This window comes from Anopheles ziemanni, chromosome 3 (genome assembly GCF_943734765.1).
Source record: "Anopheles ziemanni chromosome 3, idAnoZiCoDA_A2_x.2, whole genome shotgun sequence".
Classification (NCBI taxonomy): Eukaryota; Metazoa; Arthropoda; class Insecta; order Diptera; family Culicidae; genus Anopheles; species Anopheles ziemanni.
The window spans coordinates 37,988,668-38,005,512 of record NC_080706.1 but is presented as its reverse complement, the minus strand read 5'-3'; the positions used below and the strand labels follow the sequence as shown (position 1 = coordinate 38,005,512).

General features: G+C 43.5%; 1 protein-coding gene across 1 annotated transcript in view; it reads left to right on the top strand.

The window, feature by feature from the left end:
* Positions 1 to 5,612: 5,612 nt before the first annotated feature.
* The window catches only part of LOC131288878 (protein TANC2), a 120,053-nt gene continuing 108,820 nt past the window's right edge, over positions 5,613 to 16,845 (top strand). Inside the window, exon 1 of the mRNA XM_058318056.1 lies at positions 5,613 to 6,774. Coding sequence (XP_058174039.1) covers positions 5,613 to 6,774 — 1,162 coding nt within the window. The remainder of the gene's footprint in view (positions 6,775 to 16,845) is intronic.

Sequence of the window (16,845 nt, the reverse complement as noted above, 5' to 3'; positions counted from 1 at the left end):
CCAACACCATAAGTATTAGCAGTGGGATTGAGTAAATTTAAATCATTATTTCTAATGTTTGATCACCATTCAAAACATAAAACAAAGGTGCAAGTTGAAATAAACTATGTTCCTATCGACTCTTTTCGATCGGCGTAACGAATGGATATAGACAGAAAAAAAATGATTTGTTACATTTTCAACTCTCGCAAGTGCTCTATAAAGTACTTTAATACCCTTGTGTGATGTTGTATTGAAACGATTTTTTCTTCATCTAAACCACGTTTGGCTTCTTTAAATACGCTATACTAAATAAAGCACTAGTACGAATGACTTCAGGTTAAAGTTAAATAATTTGGAACGTCAAATACCAGTGCAATAAAGCAAATTAGTCTGGATTCTTTATAATAATATTTAAAAAATCTGTAAAAATTTGGTGTTAAAGCTTTCAAAACCATGATCCAGGATAAAATTATCTTCATCCGTTCAGCCACAAAAGGATCAGGTGATATGCTTCAAAGTGGGCTTACTACTTTTATGCGGGATAGCATGTTTAGATATACACTTTTGCTCAATTGTTAAAGGCTGATAAATAACGACGTAGTTGAACCTTATTTAATTTCGAAGCAAGAAAGTTAAATTATGGTCTTTCATTTTAAAGTGTTTCATTCGTTTGATATTAAGTTTTTTTTCATTTTCTCATTTGAACTGTATAAATATTTATGTTTTAAATCGCCACAAAAACACGGCCTAATGTTTTAGCCGTAACTTGTAGTGCACATAAGTTCTACAAACATGTAGAAACATGTTAGCCAACCCACCCTGAAAAGTCTAAAAAATGGAAACCATGCATCACAATGTTTCACCGCGGCAAATTTGCATTCTGTCTCACCCGGGAAAAAAAGGTGCTACCCTAGACTAAACTGGCATCCCAAATGCACTGGAGTAGGGGATCGGCGCCATCCAGAAAGAACGACCCTCGCCGACTGCAGTCCCGAAATAGACCACTGGCCGGATGAAATGAAACGAGTTTTCAAGAGCATCACAACGCTCGGCCGGTGCAATTTGCGGTGACATGTTTGCGCACCGACAAAGTCCATATGGCAGAAGATAAGGGCAGGCGAATTTTTCCCACTGTTCCATTTCCATCAATGTTTTGTTTTTTCTGAATCGCACAGATGGGCACCACATTGACCCCAGCCAGACAATGCACATTTTTCCTCCATTGGCGCAGGAGCTGCTGAAAATGCTTACGGCATGAATCTGAAACCATCTGAAACAATTTCCGGTCCGCAGTTCCGGACGCATTTGCCCCGGTGCGTTCCGAGACATAAAGGAATGTTTCTGCCGTGACGACACGTGTTTGTTTGCGCAAAATGTTGTAAATTTGGCCGAAAATGGGCCAAAGGGTCTTCGCTGAGAGAAAAATAATTGATCGCACACCACTCTCTCTTTCACTCCCACCCAATGGGTGACGATCATTGCAATGTTCGCTCGAAAGGAAACGCATTAGGCAAACCGAACAAAGTCTTTTCCAGTGCGCCTGAGGTGGGAATGATTCATACCGAAATGCAACCGGAAGGAATCGTCATTTTTCCCCACATCACCCTTCCTTCTTTTCGCGTGTTTTAAAAAAAAAAATATCTCTACAGTGTTAGTGTGGGAGATTCACATGTCTGTTGCCGCTAAGCTAGACATAAATACCGTCAACTCGGACCCACCAACGTCGGCGCATTGGTGGACATCGGGCGGATGGCGTCACCCCGTTTCCAGGAGGGTGCAGGGAATCGCATGCAAAGTATACACACACATATTTATATAGTTCTAAAATTAGCCACATCAAACGCACTCTTCCGCCCACCAGGCTAGACGACTTGTGCAGCGTTGCTTGCGCCGCGAAGAGTGGCCTACGCGCGTAGATCCTCGTTGCGCTTCGCTTAGTGTTTGCGCACGGGAAGGACCGCTTTCCTGGTCCAAACCGGCACACGGTGGAAGGGTTACGGAAATGTGGGGAAAATTCGGATGCTGCATGTGCACTACGCTTGCTCGAGTGGGTCAGCTGTTTCGGTGGGGTCGTAACGCTATGAGTCAACGGTGAACACGGTGAACTTCCGTTCCGTTACACTGCCAGTTTTGCTTTGAACCAGTTTAATTCAGGGTCTCTGTTGGTTGCTTCAAATGTCAATGTCATTACAAATTAGATTGCTATCGGATGCTGTTCAACAGGTGAAGTATTGTTCTAACTGCTCAAAAATGTGTCCTTCGCCACGAACAGAAACATACCGCGCTTATTACATTTCAAAAAAATATCAGAAGCATGTACACTCTCCACCCTGAACATTCATAAATGGCGATCGTGGAGCGTTATTTAGCTTCACTTTTTACAACATCTGACACCCAAGTGCTTCTCGAGACATAAAGATAATTTACCGTTCAGTGTTAGCACCATGCACCGTTGACTTGATGCGTTCGTGGCATAACGGATGGTGTTTTATGGTAATGAAGCATTACATTAATTTTGTGATTGCTTTGAATGGAATGCTGACGTTTTAATTTTGATTAAAACTGATGGGAAGCCTAACAGCTTATTTATTAATTTTCTTTATAACCGAACAATTACATATTTTCGTGATTACAAACCTGAACAAAACAGTGGCATTTAAAAATTCATAGCGCACTTACTTACTTAGTTACTTTCCAAATAAACTAGCATAATTAATTTTAGATAAAAATTGTATGATATTTAATGTTTTATTACATCACTTTACCTTTTGTTCACATTCATATTTTTCGTGGAACTGAGAATATTATTTCTTACGCAACATTTCGACGGTATTTTGCAAGTTCATCAACCGTTCTCGTGAATTGCGTAATTTGCACTGCTTAAAATTAGGCTTCAGGAGGGCCGTTGGTTGTTTTTTGTTTTATTGTCAGGGTTGTCGGAAAATTGCCACCTCGGTACTGCGAAGGAGTTTTCCGCGTTGCGCTGGTACAACATTAGGGTGAATTTTCCAACGGGCCGCTTTCAAAGATCATACTAAACCAGAGTCATTCATATGCGAGACATTTGATGTTTTTCCCTTTTTTTTCGTTCGGTGTTGGCAAAATTTACCCTCTACACTTTCGACTAACGAACGGTGCACCGAAGGAGACCATAAAGCCGGACCCGGGCTGTCAGGCGGATGAAAGATGATTGGTCGATCTTGTGTGTGTGTGTGTTTGTGTTTTTCTTGTTTTCTTGTCTGCAGAAAAATCAACGACGCACGGGAACAAGCGCACGTCGCATCGTAAGTGACTCCTTTTTTTGTGTTTGATTTTGTTCTCAAGCGAAATGTGCCGGTCGGGGAAAATCCGTGACCGAGACGGGTTGTGCCCGTGTGGGAAGACGGACGCACATGGAAAGGACCGTGTACGCAACGTGTACGCAGGCATTGCGCGTGTTGCCCTCGTCGTCGTCATCTTCGAGCGCCTCGTCATGTCAATCGTAGCCTCGGAAGACACGGCTTTCGGCGAGGGAGAATGTAGGATAATCTTCAGAAATGTTTCTAGCGCACGAGAGCACATTGCCTTCGTTGGCGGGTGCGGAAGACATAAATGCACGCCTCCTCTACCGCCGGTGAGGGGAAGAGGGCGAAAGGGTGGGCAAGCAACGGGGATGGGCGGCCGGCGCTATTCCTAGACGTTAATGAACGGAAGCGGAGACGCGGCGAGCGCATGCGGTATGGATATTTAAACACTGTTGCGCACCGCCGGGAACGCACGACAAACCCCCAGCAAAGATTTTTCATCTTGCGCACGGTCGTGCACGGGGTTGTGCTGCTGGGTGGGTGCTCCAGTGTCACGGTGGAAGGGAAGCCGCGAGCTGCAGGGACGTTGCCGCGAGCTGCAGGGACGTTGCCACGAGCGTTTGTTTGCGTTTCATGCACTTTCGGTGCGCAGACGAGAAACGCAGAACGCATGCCGATCGTTAGTGTCTCGGTAGTCTCGGTCAGGGTTCGCGTCGCCAGCACGACGAAGGTGTTAGATGATGTGGGTAATTTTTCCCCCCGTCATAGCCCCCACCACAAGGGTATGGAATGTACCACCAAACAGGGGGAGAAGGATGTCTAAAAAAGTAATTCTGCAGCGGTGTGCAGACCCTCGGCTGCAATGTCGTGTGTGGCATCCCTCGCTTAATGGTGATCCACAGGCAGCATCCCACTGTCCTTTTTCTTCGCTCCCTAATGGTGCAGTTGTGTCCTGTCTAGTCAGCGAACAGCGGGTTTCCATTCCTACCTTACGAGGGATCATTTCCCCAAAAGGTTCTAGTTGTTCCGGTCGGGTGTTAGAGAGAGTTCTAGGAACATCTCACCGAGCACAAAACTTATACGTTTTCTTCTGAAGCGTACAAGGCATGGAAATGGTTTGCCGTTGCATTTCGATTAGGGTGACGATAGCTGGAAATGTGGTTTTAATTGTTGGTACAGATCGGCCGGGTAGTTTAAGTGCGGGAAGAATAGAAGGAATTTTCCAATCAATTCCTACAGAACAACACATTACATTCCAACAATAAATACCCTCGAAGATGGCGCTTGACTAAGACATATTTTGATCGCTTTGCAATGGTTAATCAAAATAATCTAGAATAGGGATATTCTAAAAGAAGAAGGTTGAATGTGCTAGCTTTCTTCGTAATTGATCCTCACAATTTATGTTAAGTGAAGAACAACTGGTTATAACGAATTATATTTACAATTTACAGACGAAACATCACAGCTTGAAACTAAATTGTCAAATTGAAACTGAAAAAATATTTGGAATCCAAAACAAGTAGTTCGTTAGGTTTTGTTCCTAACCGCTTTAATTTGTTCAGAATTCAATACAGACATACTAAAATTAGCACTTCCCAGTTTTCATCCACTCAGACCTACTTCTTAATTAAGGGCAATGTGCGTTTTGAATTGGTTCAAACATGTTTTCTCATAACGAAGTAATTTATTTACGAATTTAAAAAAATTGAGAGTAGAAAGTCACTACCCTTAGCACTAACTCCATGTAGATGTTGAAGTGCAGTATGGCTCAGTGCGTTTATGCCTTGAAACCGAGGGGAAATGAATGCTAAAATAAACCTCCCTTTGTACTACTCCGCTTTCCTATGCTGGTCCTATTTTTAATGTTACATTGTTCGTCTTTTTGGTTTTCCGCATCCCGAGGGCGGTGCAGTTTGCTGCGCAGGGAAATGTCGACAACCTTTCGCCGATTTCGCCGTCCCGATACGGCATTCCGGACTTTTAATCCACATCCCTCCGCCCGGGAATGCGTTCCCCTTCGTGCGCTTCATGTGCAATGTTTGTGGAAAATGTTGCTGGGAAGCGGTTCCAGAAGCTAGGCGGTGTTTTAATGTGGATGTGTGGTCAGAGTCGGGCAGGAATTTGGTCGCCAATTTAAATTTAACTTCCTTCTGAATCCGGTTTGCGGGACGGATCGAGAGGAATTGTTTGAATTGTGGATGGATTGCGGCATTGCGTTTTAATAAAAAAAAAACATAGTAATAAAATACTTTAATTGCAAAACAAAATCTTTTTATTTCAGTGCGCGTGGATGAACCAATCTTTTGCGAACGAACCAACTAATTGGAGGTACCCGACGAAACAATGGATCAATCGACAGAAAAGCTGTTGAACGATTCCCTCCTATCGGAATGTTCACTCGAAGATAGAATGATGGATGGATTTGTCGGTGTCTCTGGAGCTGGCGGCGCTGTCGCGTCCTCCACTAATGACACCGTGGATAACGCTTGCGGTGGGCTACTGAATATGTCGTACGTTCCCTCGAATCCGGATAACCCCGACTATGCCGCCATTGTCAAGCAGGATCAGCTGGTGCCGGATTTTATCCTCGGCCTGCCGCACCACAGCTCGACGCCGAAGAAGAACGGTCGGCCCGTCTCCATGTACGAACCGTGGACGCAGGCGGAAGCGTTCCGCTCGCTTCCGGCGGAAATGCTGCGCAACGCAACGAAGCTAATCGACATTGACTTCGAGACGGAGGCGGCCGCCGCCGCCGCAGCTGCTGCCGCCAAGTCCTGCTGGGAGGCCGAAGACGCGGACGAGTTCATTACCACGCTGGACGAGTCGGCCATTTTGGATATCGAGTCGTACGAAGACCTCAGCCACATCTACTGTCCACCGGGCGGAGGACCAGCCAACTGTAACAATAATAACGAGCAGCCCCACAATCGAAAAGTGATCGTGGCCGTTGATGTCCATCATCAGCAGCAGCAGCAGCAGCAACAACAACATCGTCGTCCTGTGCATCGGAACCTGTTCGATTATCCTGTGCACGAGTGCCTGGAAGAGGAAAAGTACGAGGACATCGAAATCTACGCCACGGTCAAGAAGAAACCGCGCGAGCAAACGCCTCAGTCCGCGATCGATCGTACGGTAGCGATAGACCCGCAGGCGCTTCTGCTCGCCACGGGAGGCGCCCCGATGGAGAAGTTGCCGAAAATTATGACAACTTCTTGCTACGGCGAGCTTCACGGAGGGACAACGGGCGCCGCCCCTTGGAACGATCCGGGTGCGATCGTGAAGAGCAACGAGAACTTGCTCGACTCGTCCAGGCCCGCCGGGGCACTTTCGCTGAACAGTTCGATCGTTGGCGATGAACTGCAATCCGGCAACAGCTCGTTCTATGAACCCAACTCGATGAACTCGTCGATTGACTTCGTTCGCTATGGTGATAAGACGCGGGTGCGCTGGTGGGATGACTTTACGGAAGAAACAGAGGCGGAACTCCAGGACATTGCTGAAAAAGGTAAGTGGTGCATTGGCAAACATTTTGATATTATCATAAATTACATACTTTCCTATTCATGGTACTAATTATTGTTGTCCTTTAATGGAGCGAAAATTGATACTTAAGGACAAAACTTTGGTCCGACATCCCCTAGTGGGATTACTGAAGAGATTTATACTGATTGAATTAATTATGGATCAAAAATCCTAACTTTCTAAAAAAATAATTTGAAAACGGAAAATGCAACCTAAAGCTGGCAGATTTCGATAGGCTCAAATGGATCTTCAAACTTTTATTATGTTTTCAGAAATGTATAACAAATATATTGATAACAGGGGCTAATCACATGATCGTGGTTTCCTCTGTGAAATTCTTGAAGTTATCTTTTTTTTCAAGGTTTATTATTCATTTTTCGTTTAATATACTTTAATTTAATTTTTATTTTTATTTTCAATTCTAAATTCAAATTTTACCATTATAGTTCCTTTTGAAAAAACACGAAAAAGGTAATACGTGGCCTTTCAAGTTGACTTATCGTTTTCTGAAGTTGTCATTCAGAATTCTTGTTTTATTTTTTTTAACTTCTGGACGCATATTAGTAGTAGTTGGGAGGTCCGCGACAGCCGAGTTTCACGGACTGGAGGACTGACTATCCACGTGTACCTAGTGTAAAAATCTCGTAAGCCCTTAAACCTTAACGCGTTATAAAATCAACTGGTACTGTTGGAATATCACGTGCTGCAGTTAAAATAAATACTGCTACTGTTATGATATTATCTGAAAACCCCTGTATTATATTACGCTTGTAATACGTACAACGTTATATACACAATGTTGGGATTTTTCGAAAAGCAGGAATCGCTGTTGTGCTGTGGTTTTCCCTGGATTCTAAGGATAGACAAAACTCAGTTTAGCTTTATCAGCGCCCGCCATGCCGGCGTTACATCGATAGCGATTCGCCGTAAAAGCACAGCTCGTGTACACCGATAAGTGTGTTTGCACCGAGAAGCAGGCGCCAATATTTCGCGTTGGAGTGATGCGCCGTTCCTCTGTTTGCCAATAAGCGCCAGCAAAGAACCGTGCGGCCTCCATAAAGTGATTCCACCATAAATGTATCACCTTTTGCTAGGGGTTGGTCGGTTGATTGATTTAGGTTGGGAAAAAATCAAGGCTGCCCCAATAATAATTGCATGGTAATAGACCTTTTATCACTCAGCACACACTGGTCCGCCAAGGGTCGGCACTATTGATCTAATGGCTGGCGAACAACGTCCCGAGGACATCTTGAACATTCACTGGTAAAACAGGAATTGATAAGCAATGCACCACGAACGAAGTGGTGTGTCTGCATTCAATTCGAAAGAAGAAAAAACCGCCAGACACCCTAACGTGTTCGTTCGGTCCCGTAAATTCCGGACAGGTGACAATTCCGCGTAGGCGCTTATCTTAATCTTCGGTTCTTATTAGATCATCACCGGTAGAAACACGCCTGCCAATGAGTAACGCTCACTTCCTAACACCCCGCAGTGTCACAACGTGGTTTGTAATGAATAAAGTGTCTGGAAGACCGTGGCGTTGTGCAAATATGGCCATTAGTGCAAACGCTTCGCGCGAATCGAGATCGCAGTTTTAGGAAGCGGGTGAATGTGCGTGCGCTGTGTGTGGGTGACGTTTGGGTTCCGTTGGGACAAGTGGTCAATCCGCAGCGTCATAACGCTGAATATGCAAATATGTCAACTTGCGCTCCACTCGCCTTGAAATGGCCAGCGCTGGCAGAATTTCATTTTTTTCCAACCAGAAAAGTTGAACTATCGTGGCGCACACTGGACTTGACATCGAACACTTCGTTGCGTTAATTTATTTTTTCCTATTCGTATGCTAAACCGACCGCGAACGAAGACGTTTTGCTTAGCCAACCCAATTCGCTGACTAGCGGTTGGGCGAAAATTTGAATAAAAGTTCACGGGTAGCACTTCGTTCGCGGAGAGGAAAAGTGTAAACAAAATAAATAAAGATCGTCCCGGTAAGGAAAATAAAAAAAACGAAAGCCGTCGTGGGCGACGGAACTTTATGAAGCTGAATGAAATATGTGGCATTGGTGTTTAAGAGTGTTTAATGGAGTCAATGATAAGTCTTGTTTATACGGTCACCAATTTGCCAGGGCAAATAAATAACGTTAGATAAAATCAAATGAACGAAAAAGTCGTATAATTGAGTCACCGCTCACACGCTCGCTAAAAGATTAGATTTGACAAATTTGTTTTTGTTCATGTAACTTTTTGCAAATTTGTGTTTTAATCCGATTGGTATTTTTTGTACATCATTTACACTATTCTTGCGGTAACACTCGGCACAACTGTATAACCAAATTGTGCTCAAACAGCTGTTCTAATAGTGGGCTTTTTGGGGACGGTAGGGACACATGTGTTGGTAATACCATGCGCCACACTGTGCAGGGCTGATAACCGGCGACGCCAACCCCAACCGGCGTTTAATAGCCGCGTTTGTTTTCAGCCCTAACTCGTTTGCTATCACCTTTGCAATTCGACGATCCGCGTGTTTGTGTACGAGCTGCGCCTTATCGCTACGGGGAATAAGGTTGAAAGTCTATCTCATACCAAAGTAGCGACGTAATCAATAGCAACACTTGAGTCGCGCTGTATTGACTGCTGCGCGGGGTGTAAGTGGATGCGCAGTCTCGTGCGCGTGGGCCTTTCCGTGCGAGGGCTATTGGTATTCGCGAATGGAGTTTGCCACTAAGTAGTAGCTGTGGCGATTTTGTTGGGCAAAGTGAGGCTTTGCAACGTGTGCATGAATGAGTGTGGACGTGTGAGAATACCGTCCGCGGAGGTGTAGGTGGTCCGTCATTGACCATCATCGAACCTCCGCGAGCTGTCGCTACGGGCGTCATCGTATTAGTCGTCGCTTTCCGTCATCCCGTGCCGTCCCGGGGTGTGTGCGGTTTGGCGCCGGACAGGTGACAGCAGCGTGTTTAGTGTATTGCCAACGCGTCCCCGAACCAGAGGCTGGAAGCCGAGATCGCTGGCGCCGGCCATTGCTTCGGCGCATGTCGCTGTTCCGATTACTGAAGTGCTGAGGCTTGAGTGATTAACGCGAGTTGCGCGTCGTAACACGTTTTTTCGTGGTTTGGGGTGATTTAGAGTAGAACGTGTGCTCCGGTCCGTTCGGTTTCGCCGAACGCCGGCTCTATGAGCAATTGTGAAGCTGTGTCCCGCCACGAGTGATGTCATTATTTGGCAAAGTGTTGTCATTTCACCACACGATGTGCGTGTGTGTTTCGTGTTAATGAATGAGTGCTTTTCCATGATTAATTATTTATCCGCACAAAAAGCTTACGAAATTGTGGTGCAGTGTTTGCTAGTGTTTTATTTGGTTTTATTATTTTTGGAACCATCAAATTCATGGTCAATGTCTGCTAGTGTAATCGTTCCCTTCGGTTGCGGATTGATATAAAAATAGCTCTCGCGAGGCACAGTTCATTGCCTTACCTGGGTGGTGATAACGAAGCAGAAGGTACCCGAAGGTACCCCACCTAGGCGCCATGTTTCGAAAATCCCGCCGGATACGGATGGGGACCCGCCCGGTAGCAGCGGCACGCGGTGTGGATTACGAAGGCGGCACGAGATCGGTATTCGGTAAATATGTCACAATTGCTTGTAAAATCGTCATGGCGGCCCTGGGGCATCACTAATTCTTATCAGCTTACGCTTGGGTACGCATTCGCCGGGCATTTGTTGTGCGTGGTAAAGGGTTAAGTTCGGAAAGGCAAGAGGAGATTGAAAACGTGAGAAAAAATGAAAAAACAAATGAGTCTGAACGCAGCATGAATTGAAAGAAGGGAGTGATCTTGTGAATGAAGTCTTTCAACAAATGGTATTATCAAAGTCGGGATGGTTTGCTGACATGTCCGTTATTATTGATTTAGATTTAAATGCGTATTAACGGCGTGCGCAATGATAAGCCACTACGTATATGTGCGTTCTTATGTGCGGTTATAATGTAAGGACACACGATTTTTTGTGACAGTCTATCCGCTTTGTAATGATGATTTGGATTATGATGTGATATAAATCCTATTTCCATAAATCCACAACAATTTCTTTCTTTCACAACATTTCTTTCATTCCTAAATTGATCTTGTCCTGGCAAAGTATAGTCCCTTCCTGTAACAAGGAATTGAAATCACGTCCAGGGTATAATCTATCCACCTTTTAATAACAACAGACTGCAGATAATGAGAAACGAGTCAACGTAGAAGCATAACAATTATTGAAAAGGAAAACTTTTTTTTTTCATCCCGTCAGATAATATAGAAAGTTTTAAGAAACAACATGCAATATTTAGCAGTTGCAATGTCGTGTAAGGCCAGCACAAAAATAAGTGATTTATATGGAAAAAGAGAGCAAAACCATAGATTTGACAAGCTATACCCGAACAGCGAGATGTAGGTTTCAATAAAAATTACTCCAGACTTTTCAGGGCCAACCGAACCGATTTCGCTGGGATCCTTTCTCATTAATGTTGCCTTTGTTAATGTATCCTCTCTGAACGCGCATTATGCTCAAGTGGTGAAGCATAATGGTAGACAAACAGGGAGTGGCAGTGGGACATGCTGGTAAAAAACAACATATTCCATAGAACCACAGTGTCCTTCAGGTGGTCAGGATTCACTTTCACTAGGGCCCGATGCATTGTGTGTCGGATGCTGCTCTTTGGTGATTTTTTTACATCATCACTATCTTGGTTATCATCATCATCGCCAACTTAATCATTATTATCATTCCATTAAAGCGCGAGCCCCGCTCCAGGCTCCGAACCATTTCAGCTGGGAAGAAGGTTTTGTTCTCATAGCGCAAAAGGGCTGTTGTGTCACTCTCACAAATTGGTTTCTTTTAAGTGGAATGAAGTAACAACTGAAACACCAGAACATGGGTCCAATAAACAAAAAAGATCCTCGATGGAAAACAATATATCGCTGCAACGGCCAGCCCGGCGCAGAGGGTGCTTTTTCATGCCCAGTCAAGGTTTGTTTTGTCCGCCGTAAGAGGTAGACGCGGGAAAATTGAATTTCTTAAAACATGCCACAGAAAGGATGCAGCACGGGTGCAGCAATCAGTGTTCGAGTTGATTACAGAGAGCCCTCAAATTGAATTAAAAAGAGAAGAAAACTATCCCGCACCTCGCGTATAATGAGGCTCGGTTTGAGCGTAAGATAATCATCATCGTCCACCGATGAGATGGAGCTAAAGCGCTACAGCAGCGACCGGTGGTTGGGGGTTGATGATGGTGACGTGGTATAATTAGAGCTGCAGTAAATCCCTACAGTTCTCATACGTCCTGCACTTTATTTCGTCACTGGAACCCCGTTGCACGTGATGGCGAGCGCTTTGGGTAACGTTCAATTCAGGCCATCAATGTCAATATGTCCTATTCATGAATATTGGTTGACCACGCTCAATAATACTTCCCGGGCTAAATACCGATCAGCGGCGATCGGTGGAGGAATTCTTCATCCAGGAGAAGCGTTTCCTCCGTGCTCGAACACCGGGTTCCGGAGATTGGCAATTTGGGATTGCGCCTTCGGGTGATCAAGGCCCTTCGCTAACCTTTACCTGATGCCCCTGTGATAGTGACATAATTTGGCCTAGGATAGCCACACGGTACAAGGTGAGTGGAACATGATCTTTCAGGGTTTATTACAAAATGAGAAAAAAAGGATAGAGAAAATCGCTAAGCAAAAATCAATGAAGAATGTCTTCGGTGGGAAACAGGCTGAGTGTCAGTTTACCGGCACTGCTAGACTTCTTGGCTCGGTAACAGAAGTTTGGTGTCATTGGGTTGGATTCTTTTTTTCTGTATGAGAAGATTGGTCTTTACGACAATCACGATGAAGATAATGGTGATGATGATTTTGTTGCTGATATTAAACCTGTCGATGCGGTCGATGATGAAGGACGATGGTAATAATGGAGAAGTATAGAGTAGCATAATTTTGGTTGTAACTAGTTACCGAGCGAAAATGCAGCGAAAATAATTTTTCATCAGAGGTATATTGTTTTTTTCTTTTAGCTAAAAGTGAAAAGTAGTTTACGTTGTTGTTAATTTGTTCACTTTTTGCTTTTTTTATAACTACTAGCTTCAAGAGTGCTTCATGAGTTTCAGTGTAATTAAAATGGAGGGAAAAGATGAAAGGGAAGTTAGTATAGTGTGAAATTTAATCAATTACAATAATTGTTTAATAAGTTCGTTGTTAAATCCAAGGAATAATAATATTTTAGGACTGAATAGAGTGGAAAACATGCATCAATAAAGTATCGCAAATATACTGACAGGCTTTCCATTATTCAAAAACTTTATTGATCATTGTCAGGTGTGTGTTTGTAGTTCCATAAAGTTCAAGTTTGGGAGAAAAATAATTTTGCAATTTTTTTCAAACGCCTAATGTCTGTTCACGTAATCATAATGTTCACAAATTATCCTTAAAGTTGTATCAAGTTTATGCAATATGCGGGTTTCAATATGTTTTAATATTTATAATACTGTTTTAAATACATACAGCGTGACGATCTCTTTTGTAGTTCATCTAAGAGAATCTTCTTTCCTTATGTTTGCTGTGAGTTACATAATTTCCAACGCGGGTTGCTTGACATCCACCAACAATCGCCGTACGATCATGTTCCAGCCCATAAACAACTTCATATCTTGTTTATTAAAACAAAAATTAATATCCAATTCAAACTGCCTACGTTGGCAGATTTCCGATGGGAAAAATTGCATGTGCATGCTGATGTTTTCGATCGAGCTGCAGCGCTACGGCTTGCCGGTCAATTGGAGTCAAGTTCATGGAGTGTTAAACAAGAGAGAGTTGGCCACGTTTTGCTGTCTATGGAAGTTTAATTTTCATTCGAATTCTTTGACTTCTCTTTCGTTAGAATAACGTTCCCTCCTCCCTTTCAGTTAGATCGGTTTTAAAATATCACTTTGTTGGTTTGGAAGTTGCTGTTTTGAAATCCAATTAAATTGATTTTCAGTTTTGCTCGTTCGTGTTGGACAAAAATTTTCCAATCTTCTGTAGATGATATCCTTTATAACGTGTGACTATGAAACTTTTGATGTAACAGGTATCGTTTTAATTCAATCTACAAACTCAGTTTCGTTTGGAACTCTACAACCAATTCTCATAAAGTTACCTTACATTCAGTACATGAGACTGAATGGATCTTAAAAGTTAACAACAATGGTTCATGTTACACTTGTAACTGTAATTGCCTCATGCCCAACGTTACACAATGATTTCAAAGTAAACCCGGGCCAAGAAGTACAACATCTGGCTATTACAGGTGATAAGGATCTATTTAACCCAGGGAAGTTTGAAGGACGCTTAAGTACGACACAAAAAACAGGAAAACTGTGCTCGCTAGTGGCACAGTTCGCTTCTTTGATGCTCATTTATTTTAATTACTGCCGGTACCGACCAGTTCCAGTTTTGTCTGTCAAATATGCATTTTTGCCTTGAAAAATTCACTTTCCGACGGTTCGACAACGGTCATTTGGGTACGGTCTTTTTTCTCTCGTTCCGATGTACACCCCAGCTGTGCGATCGCAATCATATTGACAGCTTAAAAATTAATGATAAGTGAAAAAAGTGAACAGCATGAAACAATTTTGCTCCACATTTTATCCGAAGGACAAGGGGGCGTTTATCTGGCCGGGTGGGAATTGTACAGCACAAGTTACAAAAGGGGCAAAGAAAACTATCGGTACTGCGGAGTGATTGAAGTTTAAGCCACAGAACCAACCTGTTGTTGTTGGGTGGTTTGTTGGGATACGTAATTTTCTACATCGCTTCCTTAACTCTACTGATGACTTTCAGTTACTCCGTTTAGCTGTGAACACTGTTTCGAGCGTCCGTCGGTTATCTCATCGATCGCGAGTCGTCGAAGGGATCGTTGCTGATGTTTATATTGGAACGGGGCAAGGGCAAAACGAGCTCAAGCATGGCGGAAACTCAACCATTCTGCAGCCTCCCCTCCAAACCCTTCAGGACATTCGCCAGAGCGCGCTCGCGTGAAGGCGAAACCCGTTTGTGAGTGTTTTGGGTTGACCGTGAAATTATCGATCGCAGCGCTGTGCATTACTTATATTACATTACCCGGGCATTCGTGTGGCGTTCGACGTTGCGTTACACGGCGCGTGCAAGGAATTTTGTGTGGCGTGAGGAAATCGTGCCGGCCGCAATTACGCGACAACGAGCTCGCTCTTGCTAAATGCTACGAACCGTCGGCGGGTTCTCGGGGTCGATGTTAATTTCCATCAACTGCGGCGTTGCAGTGCTGCACTTTTCATCGCAAAAGGGTTAGGCGCTGACGGGGCGAGGCTGGGAGGCGTGCAATAAAAAAACTCCTTAGCTCGACTCCACCTCTTTCGATGAAAATTCGAAGGGACTTCTGGTTGAGTTAGTGGTCCCATGTTGCCCCCTTGTCCAAACTCAATTTCACGTCCATTTGATGTCGATCGCTTTCATAGGGGATGTACAAAATAAAAACGAAATCTGCAATTATTGCACACTCGAGTGAGAAAATGAATAAAGCAACAAAAAAAAAAAAAACAGAGCAAGATAACGAGATTTTAATTGAACTGCATCAGTGTGAATTAAGAAACGACAAAGCAACAGAGATACGAAAAGGGGTTATCGATGAAACGGATGTGTAGGGTGTTTTTCCAGAGAAGGGTATTTTCGATTAAAACCAAATCTTATCAAATCCTCTATCGCAGTATAGGTAGTGGAAAGGGAAGGTTGTTTCGAAATTTTTCATAGTGACGTAGATATTCGGTAGATAATTTGTTACCACAGTTATAGAACCAGTTTTATTTAAATTATATCTCATTGGGATAGAAAGTTTACCAATAAGTCTATAATATGTTGAAGTACACACCAGAGTGTATTATAAATAAATTGACTAACCTAATGATAAAAATAAAGAAACCGTTTAAATTTATTTTCGTTCCATAACCTCCGTTGAAAAAAAACATCAGTTTCGTTTTCGTGAAACAAAAAGTGCATCGTACTGCATCCTTTCGAAGTCAGTTCACACAGCGACAAAAATGATTAATGATTTCATTCGAACTTTCGCAAAATTCACGGCCACCAAAAGGCGGATGGGGCTCGCGTTTGTGCGGGGCGATCCTTTTGTTTTTAAGACTTTAAACCCGCTGGAGACGCTGAAGAAAGATGAGTCTCTTATGACCCGCCGGGGTAATCACGAAGGGAAGGACACACGATTGATGGACTAGCTGGAGGGTTAAAATTAAAAAAAAAAACGGAGAGCTTTTTGGCCGAGAGCGATGTGTTCTTCGTCGATTTGTCCTGCACCGAACCGGTTTACTGTTGAGGTAGACAGTTTATTATTTCGTAACAAGTGGAACTCTCAAAGCTCAAAGTAAGATGAGTTGGATTGATGCAAATTTCTTCGCTCGTTCTTGGTCTCGGTGGTGAAAGGAGAGGGAATGGGTGCGCGAGGTGACGGTCATCCTTAAAGACGGATGGCTTTTGTGAAATTTCGCGTGAATTAAAAAAGAAAACAACCCGCGCCGCCAGAAGCCATCGTTTGATGTGCAACAAATGAGGCTGTGCCAAAAAAAGAGACAACACCGATCGATAATAAATTGTCCCAACGAACGCCGGTTTTGACGGGCGATAAGGTAATGGCGCACGTCTGCCGAGCGAGCTACCGTTCAAGTAAAAGTGTTTTTCTTTGATGGAACCTGCTTTGTTGTCAGGTTTTGTTTGATAATTCAAACGCTGCTTTTTTTGTTCTATGTCGAAATCATTGAAAAATTTTGTGTACTGTTCCTTTTCGGGGATTCCAATTCAATCCTCAAAAGCAGCGTGTGCTTTCATAAATCATCGACTTGGTTATCGCGTAATGATGGTAGCAAAAAATCAATTTGCTACTCCCGTTCATCACTTAGGGGTTACTTTTGAGTAATTTTTTGTACCCCGCAAATGCGCACAATCTCGCGTGCACATGTTTTAAAATAACAAAATAACATCCCATGCGTGTTGCT